At 33.5% G+C, this 13,548-nt stretch overlaps 1 protein-coding gene across 4 annotated transcripts in view; it reads left to right on the plus strand.

Moving 5' to 3' along the window:
• The window catches only part of LOC115211042 (CCR4-NOT transcription complex subunit 1), a 60,572-nt gene that overhangs the window by 26,429 nt on the left and 20,595 nt on the right, over nt 1–13,548 (plus strand). For all 4 annotated transcript variants that reach the window (XM_029779907.2, XM_029779908.2, XM_036502249.1 and 1 more), the window contains 16 exons: nt 744–860; nt 1,516–1,688; nt 2,612–2,736; nt 2,842–2,952; nt 3,106–3,184; nt 4,317–4,541; nt 5,810–5,950; nt 6,235–6,414; nt 6,716–6,832; nt 6,942–7,052; nt 7,818–7,952; nt 8,051–8,323; nt 8,946–9,086; nt 10,608–10,763; nt 12,579–12,719; nt 13,365–13,469. In XM_029779907.2, coding sequence (XP_029635767.1) covers nt 744–860; nt 1,516–1,688; nt 2,612–2,736; nt 2,842–2,952; nt 3,106–3,184; nt 4,317–4,541; nt 5,810–5,950; nt 6,235–6,414; nt 6,716–6,832; nt 6,942–7,052; nt 7,818–7,952; nt 8,051–8,323; nt 8,946–9,086; nt 10,608–10,763; nt 12,579–12,719; nt 13,365–13,469 — 2,330 coding nt within the window. The remainder of the gene's footprint in view (nt 1–743; nt 861–1,515; nt 1,689–2,611; nt 2,737–2,841; nt 2,953–3,105; nt 3,185–4,316; nt 4,542–5,809; nt 5,951–6,234; nt 6,415–6,715; nt 6,833–6,941; nt 7,053–7,817; nt 7,953–8,050; nt 8,324–8,945; nt 9,087–10,607; nt 10,764–12,578; nt 12,720–13,364; nt 13,470–13,548) is intronic.

Raw genomic sequence — 13,548 nt, forward strand, 5'->3', positions numbered from 1 at the left:
ACAGTTCAACCTACAGAAATTATTGTGTGAAAAACTAAACAGGAATCTTGAAAGTACCTATAAAACTAGCTTTTCAACATCAAATGGCTATGGGGTCCATCAGAGTAAAATAGTAATCAAGGGGGTACATAGGTAAAAAAAAATGGCCGAGAACCACTATTCTAAAAACAAGGTTGGGTTTTGTTTTGTAAGAATTTTCCATATTAATGTTTGTATTTTAAATATTTTCTATGTGGATAGTGGACAATCACTAACATAAAGACATAAACATATATAGATATATATGATGGACTACTTTCAGTTTCTGTCTACCAAATCCACTGAGAAGGCTATAGAAGACACTTGCCCAAGTGCCATGCAGTGGGACTGGACCTGAAATATGCCATGAAGCAAGCTTCTCACCACACAACCGTTATACTTAGATTTTTATTAAAATCATTTTATATTTCTAATGATACTACCTGATTGGAGCTGTGGAAATCTTTGTGCTATAATGTCCATCTATCTAGATTCCGAAAGTCAGCAAAAAAAAAATAAAATAAAAAAATTTTTTTTTGTCTGTTTTAGAGTTTAGTGTATTATATCAGCTAAAACTGCTTTAGAATTGGATATCATCCTATAAAAGATGGCACATACATTAGTTTGTGAGTTTATTTCTAAACAAATGTTGCAACATCATTTCTAATATAGTTTACATCCTTAATTTTCAACATTTCAAATATTTGTTTGAAACTTTTTCTTAGATTTAAACTTACAAGCTCCATTGATGACCAGCCGAAATGCTGTCTATTCTCTTGGATCACTGGGCGCACAAGCGACTCTGAAACAACAACCACCATCAAATATAGATAATAAAATGGGTATGACTTTTTTTTTATCTTACTCTTTTAACCCTTTTGATACCTTATTTCTGTTGAAATTACACTACCTTTGTTTCATTTAATTTTGGAAATAATTAAGAATTAAAAAAAATAAATAACATGGTCACTATTAAGCTTATGTTTGAAACAAATTCCCATGAAATTTAATGGAAAGTTTTAATTTAGATTGCTTTAACCCTTTCATTGATGTATTTTAGTTGAAATTGCACTGCTTTTGTTTCAATTTTGAAAGTAATGAAGAATTTAATAGTTGGATGATTGGGTGCTTAAGGTACATGAGCTGGCAGACACATTAGCATGCCAGGCAAAATGCTTTGCGGCCTTTTTTTTTTTTTTGGCTCTTTGTGTTCGAAGTTCAAGTGCTGGTGAGATTGACTGTTCATCCCTTCAGGGTTAAAATAAGCATCAATTGAGCACTGGGGTTGATGTAATCAACTTGCCTCCCCTCTAAAATTGCTAACCATTTGCTGAAATTTGAAATCGTTATTAATCTGCTGTGTAAAGTTTTAATTTAGATCACAAAACTAGTGGGTTGGTATCAATGGTTTTTTTTTTTAAGATCTTTTTTCTTCCATATTATGCTAATCTTCATGTGTGCTAAGTTGATTTTGTTTTTCTTTTCTCCTTTTCATAGGCGAACTCAGCATATTTCCTGACGGTAGTCAACATTTCAGTAAAGATGTAGAAGATGAAGCGAATTCCTATTTTCAGAAGATTTACAATCAACCACCCCATCAAGCCTTGTCTATCGATGAAGTGCTTGAGATGTTAAAAAGATTCAGGGAGTCCCAAAATAAAAGAGAGCGGGTAAAGTATTTGAATATAAGATAATTATTATTAGTGATGCAAATTGCAGTAATATATTTCATTCTAGTTTTCTGGTGGCCTCCAATTCTGATACAGCTAATATATGCCATTCTGATATAACTTACATTTTAAGTGTGCAGATTTTCATGAGCAAATTCTGTCACAATAGTTAGCAAAGTTGGATAAAGGAGCAAGTAGTAGCCAAAGTCTTCTGTACAATACTGCACAATTGTTATCTGTTAATGTTAGGCCAGTGTCTGTAACATTAGCCTAACTTATATTTTAGACAGTGCCTCTGATCCAGACAAATTTCTTCCTTACAATTTCTTGTGTAACACTCTTGGGGAGGTGTACACTTTTCTTATCTGAATAAAATGCCCAGACAATGTTTTAAAAAAAGTTGTAGGTCAGCTGTTACTTGATTTTATAATTATAAATTTTATCCTTCTGACTAATTTCCATGAAATCTCATGTGAGACATTTAATGGAAATTGTCTGTGATAGATTCATTAAGATTGCTTTCTTATTGACCCATTCCTATTTTTAATTTCTTTGTTTTTTTAAAACTTTAAATACTTAGTTATGTATTTCGCTTAATGTTATGTATTAAATACTTCAATTTTACATATTTCACTTTTACTCTTGTTATATATTGATACATTATTTTTCCCCAAGCCTAGGGAAGCTGTTAACACTCAGGATTTTGTCAGTAAAGTTCTTTCTCTTATAGATTATATATTAGTTACTATAAGTAGCTATGGGCTTAATATGCTAAAATGCTTAGACATTTCTTGTAATATGTGATCTTTTGATAGCCTTTCAGTCAGTCCATTTTGTTTGTATTTATTGCTTTGTGTTTGTATTTATTGTAAAGCTCTTTTAAAAATATTTTTATCGTATGAAATTTTTCTTTTAATTTGTAGGAAGTATGTCAGTGTATGCTGCGAAATCTATTCGAAGAATATTGCTTTTTCCCTCAATATCCAGAAAGGGAGCTTCACATCACAGCCGTCCTCTTTGGTGGGATCATTGAACAGGGATTAGTCACGTAAGTTGAAGAAATCTTTGTATATTGTATACAGCTTATTTTATTTATATTTTTTAAATTTAATGTTTTACAATCCTTCTTTTGAAATTATTTAAATTTTTTCAGCTATATGTCCCTTGGAATAGCATTACGATATGTATTAGAAGCACTTCGGAAACAACATGCAAGTAAGATGTATTTTTTTGGGATTGCAGCTTTAGACAAGTTCAAAACTCGGTAGGTGGCTACTTACATTTGGTTTATTACTAATTTTTACTCTTGAAATATTTTCCTCTATCTTCACATATTTTATTTGCATAATCCAGTTTACTCAATATTTTCTGACTTAATGATGTGATATTTTGTATCTTTTTTAATGTATTCTTTCAGATTAAAAGATTATCCTCAATATTGTCAGCATGTAGCCGCTATACCTCATTTCTCTCAGTTCCCGCAGCATCTAATTGATGTAAATATTTCACCATAATTTTATTGCTTAAAAAATCTAATAATTTTTTTTTTTCTCTCTTTGCAAATTTGTAATATTTCTGGATAGTTTGTGCAGGTGTTTAGAAGTTTTAAACAGTTTTCGTTATTGCTATATATAAACTACTGATAATTGTTGCATCAGTATTATTGTCTTCACTCTCCCTCACCAATAAACCTGTGTAACTCCAATAAGAATTGTCTGGATGGATCACTGACCCACGCCATCACTGCTTTCAACCTACTCCATCACCATTACCACTTTGTCTCTCCCTTTTCCTTCACACTAATCCCCAACCTTTCTCTGTCCTTTCCCCCCATCTCTTTTATTACTCCCACCCCATCGTTGTTCCGCCTGTTCTCTTTATTTCCATTCTCTCCCAATGAATCTGTTCTCTCCATCTTGGAGACTCTTCTACTCTGAGCTTCAAGGCAACTCCACCTGTGTTGGTACTGCAAAGGTGCCCAGTACACTCTTTAGGTGGTTAGTAATTGATTGAAGCAGCAACAGCGCACAGCTTTAGAGGGTTCTTTAGTGTTGTTGATGGCAAAGGCAATCTGTGTAGTGCTGGTCCCATGAAAAAAATGTGAATACACCATGCAAAGTGGTTGACATTAAGAAGTGTATCTGGCTGTAGAAGCCATGCCAAAAATGGGACATTGGAACAAGACAGGTCCTCTGACCCATTGGATCCTGTTGAACTTTTCAACTCATGCTAGCATGAAGAATGGACATAATGCTGATGAAAGTGGAAGGTGTTCTGTTTATTCTAACTCGAACTTCAATTAACCTTCCTTAACCATCGATCCCCACCCCCCTATTTAATTTTTTAATAACCAATTGAGTATACAATTGAATGTAATCTATAAGAAAATAATTTTAAAATTATAAACTTAGAAATTAAAAGTTAAAACTCCATGATTATTTTTTGGTGTTTGTTTTCTAGTATAAAACTGAATTGAATTTTTTAAAGTATGTTTTAAAAAGTATATCTTATTTCAGCTTTCTTACAATGTCAGTTTAAAAGTTATACTTTAGCAAACTTTTGAATGAAAAATGTTTTACATCTCTTATTTAAAAACTGTTAATTTAACATAATCGTTTTATTTTCCAGTTTGTGGAGTATGGAGCTACATCTCAAGAACCACCATCACATTCTCAGACCACTCAAAATCTTACGGGAGCAGGTATGGCTATTGTTCCTGCACAAGTGCCTGTTACCACTGTACCTAGCGTTGCAAAGAGCTTGCAGCCGTTATCTATTCCTTCCACAACTGCACCATCAGTTTCAAATGCGATCAATTCAAATGCAATCAGTAAAACTGGGACCATACCAAAAGTAAGTTATTTTCCTGACATTTCTTTGTATTTCTTTGTCTTACTATTTTCAGTCATTGGTCTGTAGCCATGCATGGCCTTGAATGATTTAGTCAAACAAATTGCCTCCCCCCCACCACTTATTTTAAAATTTGGTATTCTGTCTCTTTTGTCAAATCATTGAGTATAGAGACATAAACTAACACTGGTTGTCCGGTAGTGGGGAGGACAAACAGAACACACATACATACACATGGTGAGCTGTCACATGGTTTCCATCTGCCAAATCATCTCATAAGGCTTTGGTCAACCTGGAGCTATAATAGACACTTACCCAGGGTGCTGCACAAAGGAACTGCACCTAAGACCGTGTTCAAAATCAAGCTTCTTATCCACACAACCATATCTGTGCCTTTAAATTCAGTAGTCAATAATTAGGTCTGTGTTTAAGTTTATAGATTTCCCTAAGATTTACAGGCAATCTCTTTATATTAATTTCTCTTAAAGAAATACTTCTTTGAGGCCATAATTCTCATGGAAATAGAGGGAGAGAAAGGGAATCAAGTTTGTAGTGATTATTTCAGCAGCACCTCAAAATATGTTACTAGTGTAGGTATTACTCAGAAAGAGGTGAGTGTTATATGTTGTAATTAAATTGAAATCTCACCATGTTATGTAATGCTGTGTGCGTGTCTTTATCTGTAACACCACCAAGATAACCTCTTCATTGTGTTGGTGGTCATGTTGGTAAGGACTTGTTGATGGGCATGGCTGCATGGTCAAGAAGTTTGCTTTACAAGCACATAGTTTTGTGTTCAATCTCACTGTATGGCACCTTAGGCTAGTGTCTTCTATTATATCCCCAAGCCACCCAAAGCTTTATGAGTGGAGTTTGTAGTGGGACCTGAAAGTGGCTAATTACTTGTATGTGGGTGTGTCTTGGCATTGCCCGATAATTGTAAATGGGGGTCACTGTCATACAAGTAGTGTTGTTCTTTTTAATATTCTGCAAAAACATGCCCGGCCATAGGGGAAATATTGCTTTACTTGGAAACAAGTGAGGGTTAGCAATGGGAAGGGCATCCAGCTAAAGAACTTCTGATTTGATAAACTCCACGTGACCCTTGTAAGCGTGGGAAGATGGATGTTGAAATGATGAAATTTAAAACTCCCAAGAGAGCTAAGTGCAAATAAATTTTGTAGTACAGATTTTCAATATATTGTACACATCAAAATGGAATTTTAATTAAAATATTGTTTGATTATAAGATGTAATTTAACCTTTTCTAGCCTTCCATTGCTAATGCCACCAACATCGACACACTGATTGCTGGACAACAGAAAGAAGAAATTGCTATCCCACCTGAGACGTTTCAAGATAAAGTATTTTTCATATTCAATAATCTTTCCATGTCGAATATGGTCCAAAAGGTAAGTTTTTTTTTTTCTTTTTTATACCAACCCACTAGAGACTCCCTTTGGTTTTTGGGATACAAATTTCCTGTTTTAAAGTGTTCTAGATTAAACCTTTCCTTTAAAATTTTATGCTAATTTACATCTTAAATACCAGTTAAATAACAACAAAATTATTTTCCTAAATTCTTCATTATTTTCAAAATTAATTAAAACAAAGGCAGAATATTTCAGTAGAAACATGGTAACAAAAGCATTAAACTATAAAAGTTTTAAAAATTGCCGTTTTTTCTTATTACTAGGCAGAAGAATTGCAAGAACATGCCACAGAGGAATATGTACCTTGGATTGCTATGTATATGGTTATGAAGAGGGCCAGTATTGAACCAAACTTCCATGTTTTGTATGCCAACTTTGTAGATGTTCTCCAGATCAATAACTTTTATTCTATGGTGCTGAAAGAAACTTTCAGAAATATCAAGGTAATATATGGATTATCAAACTTATTTAAAAATGTATATATGATGTGATAAATGAATTTGTTTTTGAAATTAGAATTTAATTGTATGGCTTTCTGGTTAAAGATTAAAAAAATTTTTTTTTTTACTTGTGCTACATTGCAAGAACATGCCACAGAACAGTATGTGCTTTGGATTGCTATGTATATGGTTATGAAGAGAGCCATTATTTTAATTTGAAAAATTTTGAAATGAAATCTCAAGCTGAATGAGAACTATTGCAAACATTGTATTCTATTTTTATGGAATAAATTTCTAATTGTAGGTACTATTGCGAAGTGATAAAGGAGTGGCAAACTTTTCTGATAGATCTCTCTTGAAGAATTTGGGACATTGGCTAGGAATGCTTACTTTGGCAAAGAACAAACCCATTTTACAGATTGTACGTATTCAACATCATTTTCTTAAAGTATTTATTTTTATGAACAAGGTAAAATAGAATGATTACTTGTTAAATTGGTTAATTAATCGATTTGTTTTTTTTATTTTAGGATATTGATTTGAAAGCTCTACTTTATGAAGCTTATAATAAGGGAGCGCAAGAGCTACTGTATGTTGTCCCATTTACTGCCAAAGTCCTACAGTCATGTGCCAAAAGCAAGGTATGTAGTTTTGAACTGATTCAATCAGTCTTTTTAATTATGTAAATTATTATAAGCTTGATCTATATTTTCAAATGTAGTGTTGGATCCAGTCTCACTGTATAGCAACTATAGTCCTCAGCTGACCAGTCTTGTGAGCAGATTTATTAGATGGAAACTGAAAGAAGCTTGTGTGTGTTGATTGTAAATGAACATCATTATACATGTGAGGTTATCCATCTCCAGTTTTCAGTGAAAACATAGTTATGGGAAAAGTATTATCTTGGTTTTAAAAACTGAAGGTTAGCAACAGTAAGGGCATCAGACTGTACAAAATCCATCTTATCAAATTACGTTTGACTCGTGCAAGCATGGAAGAGTGGCCATTAAATGATGATGGAAGACCATAACTATATGTGTTTTGAAGTATGTTAATTGTTAAGCTTTATAATTTTATTTTAATTTTAACTTCGACAATAATAGCAACAATGATAAACTAGAAAGTGAACTTGCTTCCCTTCTCTTCTCTCCTTTGCGATTTGGTCCTCTTCAGTATTATGAGATTCTTGTAGGTGCAGCTTGTGAAAGACCTCTGTCCCTCTTTCCTTTCTCTCTTTGAATTTTTGAATTGTTTCCTCAAGATCTTTTTAACTGAACACTAATTATAAATTTCAATCTACAAGATTAAATCCCTTTGAAATAAATGAGCTTGTTTTATTGCAGTTGAAATACATTTTTGAAAATTGGGAGATGAAAGCTGTATTTTATTTTGTTCATTTATTTAAGGTTTTCAAACCACCAAACCCTTGGACAATGGCAGGTATGAATGTTTTGGCTGAATTGCATCAGGAACAAGAACTGAAATTAAACCTAAAGTTTGAGATTGAGGTTTTATGCAAGAATTTACAGTTAGATGTTTCAGTAAGTTGCCTATTTTAAAGAATTGGAGGTTTATTATGCAGATATGAATTAAGTAACATAACTGAAATTTCCTTTTTGTTCATTTCTCTTCTTTTTAGGAACTAAAAGCTACAAGTTACTTGAAAGATTTAAGTCGATTAAGTACCATTGAAAATCAGCTGTCTGCTCCAGTTAAACCACCTCCATCAGGAACTCCTCAGCAGGATGATATGTCTGTAGCTGTTGTAAGTGCTAGTACTCCAACTGTAATATCAACACCAACTACAACTATTGCTAATGCTATACCAATACCACAGCAACCTCAATTTAGGTACCAAGATATTACCAACCTAGCCTCTGGAATTAGTCACCAGATTGTTATCAATGAACAGGTAAGCTTTTTAACTTTTTAATTAAATCTGTGGTTGTGTGGTTATGAAGCTTGCCATGCTGGAGCAGTGCCTTCAAGGAGTTGGAGTAGATTGACCCCAATACTTACCTTTTGTGTCTGATACTTGTTACATCGGTCTTTCTTGCAAAACATCTGGGTTTCAGGGATGTAAACAAACCAACACCAGTTGGTGGTGAGACATACACAAACTACTGAAGCCTTGTGGGTGAATTTGGTACATGGTAACTGAAAGAAGCCCATCGCTTGCATTTGTATGTTTGTTACTGTATCCTTGCCATGACACTGCATGATAGTTGTAAATGAATGTTGCTGTCATACAAGTGTTTCCTCCATTCCCAATCTTCTGTGAAAACATGTCTGGTCATGAGGGAATATTACGTCACTTGGAAACAGGTGAGGGTTGGTGACTGGAAGCGTAGCCAGCCCTAGATCTGTCTCAACAAGTTTCATCCTACCTGTGCGAGCATAGAAAGGAAAATGTAATGATACTTTGTGAGAATATGCTAAGTGGAATTAGGAAGTAATTTCAATGTAAAATGATAAGCCATTTTGATTACATTTTCCAATAAGATATATGAATGTCTTTTCTTTTTTATTTTCAGATTTTGTTGTTCCATAATCATCAAAGTCTAAAGCAGTGTGTCCGTCCTGCCATTGAAAGAGCTATTCATGAACTTCTTCCACCTGTTGTTGATAGGTCAATAAAAATTGCTCTTACAACATGTGAACAAATAACCAAAAAGGTAAATTTTCTTTAATAATGATGCAAATACAAGGTGGGCCAAGTCATGCACAAATTAAGTTCAATACTACTACTGCCAAAATACACATTTGAAGCATTACACACACAAAAGAGGTGCCAATTAAAAAGAAATCATGCCAAAGCTGACAGAGATTAGCACAATCCTGTTATCAGCTTCTGTCAAACCATCCAACTCGTTCCAGCTTGGGAAAACAGATATTGAATGATGTCAGGTTGCACTGTTCTAATGTTTACATATACATTATGTTTCTAGAGCGATAGCTGTCATGTGGGCAACTTTTGAAGTATACTTTTGCCACAGTATCACGAAATATAGCGTCATTTAATGTCCATTCTCCATGTTGGCATGATTTGGACGTTTTGACGAAAGCTGCACCAGGTTGCAATCTGGTTTGGCTTGGTTTCTACTGTTGGATACCTTTTCTAATGCCAACCACTTACAGTGTATGCTGGGTGATTTTTATGTGGCACCAGCATGGGGCTCTTGCAGGACAATCCTCTTCAGCAGAGGGAGTGGCATTACCACTTTTTTGTACTTGTATAGGATATTGAAAGAGAAAAATATTTATTACCTTAAATCTTTGGCATTTAACTGGCCATATCCTGAACAATCACATCATCAAAATATCTTAACTATGAGATAATGCATGATTAATTCAAAATAATGTGAATGCTAAATGGTTAAAATAAAGGGAATAAAATTCTCATTTGTATAACTGCTCTGTTATTTACTCACTCTGTTCTCCTGATATATTCTTTCACAGTCTATGTGTTTGTATGTAGCATATCTTCATTGCCTGCCACCAAGCCTAGTATGTGCATTCATCCTGGCACCTCTCATGTTAACTGATTTCTCTAGACATGCTTCCTATGTATGCAAGAAAAGAGTAAATACAACCAACCAACATTTATAGTCTTATTACAGATAGATGGTGTTATGTTACTATCAGTCATGATGCTCCACTGTTGATTGTGTGTGCGTACACGAGCGTGCGCATGTGCACACACACTCACACACAATGGGTCCAGGCTTGGCTGTATAATTAAGAAGTTTGCCTCTCAGCCACATGGTTTCAGGTTCGGTTCTATTGTGTGGCACCTTGGGCAAGTGTTAATATAGCCCCATACCAACCAAAGCCTTGTGAGCAGATTTGGTTGATGAAAAATGAAAGAAGCCTCTCATATATGTATACTTGTGTATGTGTGTTTGCATGCGTGCTTGTATGTTTGTGTCTTTGTTTGACATTGTATAACAGTTTCGTCATTTCTGCTATTCTGTGAAAAAACCTGTCTTGCCATGGGGAAATATTACCTTGCTTGGAAACAGATAAAGGTTTGGTAACAGGAATGGCATCTATTCACAGAGTATCTTCCTCAAATACTCTGACCTATGCAAGCATGGGAAAGTGGGTCTTAAAACAACAGTTATACATGCATGTATGTTCTGAAGAAATTTAGTAGGGTGCAATTATTTATAGGATTTATGTGCTTTTATTTGTAGGATTTTGCATTGGATCCTGATGAAAACAGAATGCGTACTGCAGCTCAGAATATGATTTGTAGTATGACAGCAGGATTAACTCTCATCACTTGTCGAGAACCAGTTTTCATGGCCCTCAATAACCATTTGAAACAAGCCTTCTTGAACGTCTTGCGTGTAAGTAATTAATTAGGAATTTAACACAACCACTTTCCAACTTTATTTCAAGATCACTTGTAAATTTGCAAAACTTCAAATGCTACCTTATCAAATACAATCATATTTTTGAAGTGGTCTCCTTACTATATGTGTTATTGTCTAAAGGGAGGTATTCTCTGTTGATGAAAAACAACAGCGATTAGATATTCATGTTTGTATCTGCTAGAATGTACTAAGTATGAATAGATATGGTGGTGTTCAGATTCTTGCTGTTCTTGCACCTCATGAATTATCTTTTTATGTCTTAATTCATTTTGGAAATTAAGAATTTGCAAAGATTTAGTGAAACAACTTTTAAAAAAAAAATTTTTATATTAAACTGGTATTTGGAATATTATACAAGATATTCATATAAGTTATTATGGGAAGTTTTAATTTAGATATGAGCAGTTTCATATGACGGATGTATTATAAAATCAAAGGCAGTCATATGCTGTTTATTAAGAAATAAGTTAAACACTGTCATGTCACAAGATATTGTGATTTAGTTGTTTACTATAAATATACAATCACTTTTAGTATATGGAAATTATATGCAGCATACACTTATCTCGTGCTGTTATGTAGTATGGGATAAAATCTCGAGGTATATTCTGTAACCCAATATAGCATTAAAACAAATGACTTATCACTCCACTAATTAAGTGAACTAGCTACCAAGAATATATTCTATATGTAAATTGGTCTATCCAATTTCTTTAAGCCCTTGGTAATATATTTACCAGCAATCTCTTCATGTACAGTTAAGAGGGTAATGGAGCGCTGATGAAACCCTTGTACAGAATTAAGTGTAAACTGATTCTTTTTGTCCTTGAAAATATATATAAAGATAAGATGTTTACAACTGTCCATTTACATATGGAACTGGCTAAAATTTAGAAATGTTATGTATTAATTATACATTAGTTATAAGAATACAAGAATCTTTATTGGAAAGTATATACAAAATTCTTTTCTATCTTTATCATATTCATGTTTTTCCTCATATACTGAAATATTTATTGTACTTTCTTGGGCTTCTGTTGGGTCTTTGAAACTACTACCTGGAGCTACTACAATATATCCTGGCATTCAGATTTTAGTGGATATGTGGGTTTCTAATGATGTTATGGAAAAATACTTGGAAAGCTCAGTTGTAAAATGTGTAGCTTAAACCTTTTATTACCATGTCTGTTGAAATACACTACCTTTTGTTTTAATTAATTTTGAAAATAATGAAGAATTTAGTAAAGTAATTTTGTTAATTAGCTAGTGTTTGGAACATAAATTGATGCAAAATTTTGAAAGGCTTTCATTGAGATAATATTAAACAGAAAGTTTATGTTTTAGAACCAGAGATGGCTTCAGGAGGGTTGGCATCAAATGAGTTGAGTATCTGATAATCCATTAATGAATTCTATAGGTTACAAATGTAAAAGTTGAAGAAAAGTCTTAACTTGCAAATGATAGTTTGATGTAAATATCATTTGAGGCTAATCAAGTATTCGTTAATGTTAGAATTCAAATATTAACTTCCCTTAGGTACTGAAAGTTTCCATATTGAATTTTGAAACTTCAGAATTAAATATAGGTGTTTTGAATAGTTAGATTAAAAGATGTTTTGGATGAATCGTATGACCAAGGTATTTAATAATTATTTTAATAAATCCACTCAGTTATTTGTGTAGCTTTTAAATTATTTTACATGTGTAAAAGGTTTTATAGCAGCTTTTTCAATGATTTACTTAAATTATAACATATATTTTTTTATTATACTGTCTTCTGTCTTCATAGAATGCTAGTATAACTCAAAAAGAACTTGTTGACCAAGCAGTAACTCAGTTGGCTCAGGACAATACAGAACTTGCATCAGCTATTATTCAGAAAAGTGCAGTTGAAAAAGCTCTTCCAGAAATGGACCGACGTCTTTCTACTGTGAGTATAATAAACTGAAATTAAAAATGTGAATTAATAGAAGTATTTCTAACAAATCTTGTGTAGTCATTTCATGTTTAATGTTGAATTACCTGTGTACAAACTTGCAGCTACTGGTGCAGTCTTGCCTGGTGTTAGCACAGGTGCGACTCTGTGGTTAAGAAGCTTACTTCCTAATAATGTGGTTTTGGATTTGATCCCACTTTGCAAGTAGATTTGATAGCTGGAAACTGGAAAAAGTCTTGTGTGTGTGTGCATGTGTGTTCCTTCAACTTGCTGCCCATTTCCAATATTCCATGAAAAATATGTCTGGCCAAGGGGAACTATTACATTGCTTGGGAAAGGGTGACGGTTGGTGACAGGAAGAGGACTTGGCCACAAAATTTGCCCCATTGAATTATCTGACCTATACAAGCATGAAAATGGAGCATTCGAGCATAAACACTTCACTAGATTGTTCGAAAATGAGAAAATTTAAAGGCAAAAGTCTGATTCAGCTCAAACTAATATGTAAATTCATTCTTGCATTTATCTGATTTTAGATTGGCAGATATTTTATGTTCAAAAATTTTTTTCTTTTTTAGTTTTTATTACATTTTTGTTTAATTTAGTTCATTTATTGAAAGGCTACTTCTTAAATTTTAGGAATTTGAACTCCGACGCCATGCACGTGGTGAAGGTCGTCGTTATTGTGATCCAGTAGTCCTTACTTACCAAGCTGAAAGGATGCCTGAGCAAATACGATTACGTGTAAGTAATAGTGTGTTTCTGCTTATGTGATTTCTGTTCTTGTTATTTTACATAGAAGGCCTTGTTGCAAGCTGTTTAT

The sequence above is a fragment of the Octopus sinensis genome, linkage group LG4, assembly GCF_006345805.1.
Source record: "Octopus sinensis linkage group LG4, ASM634580v1, whole genome shotgun sequence".
Lineage (NCBI taxonomy): Eukaryota > Metazoa > Mollusca > Cephalopoda > Octopoda > Octopodidae > Octopus > Octopus sinensis.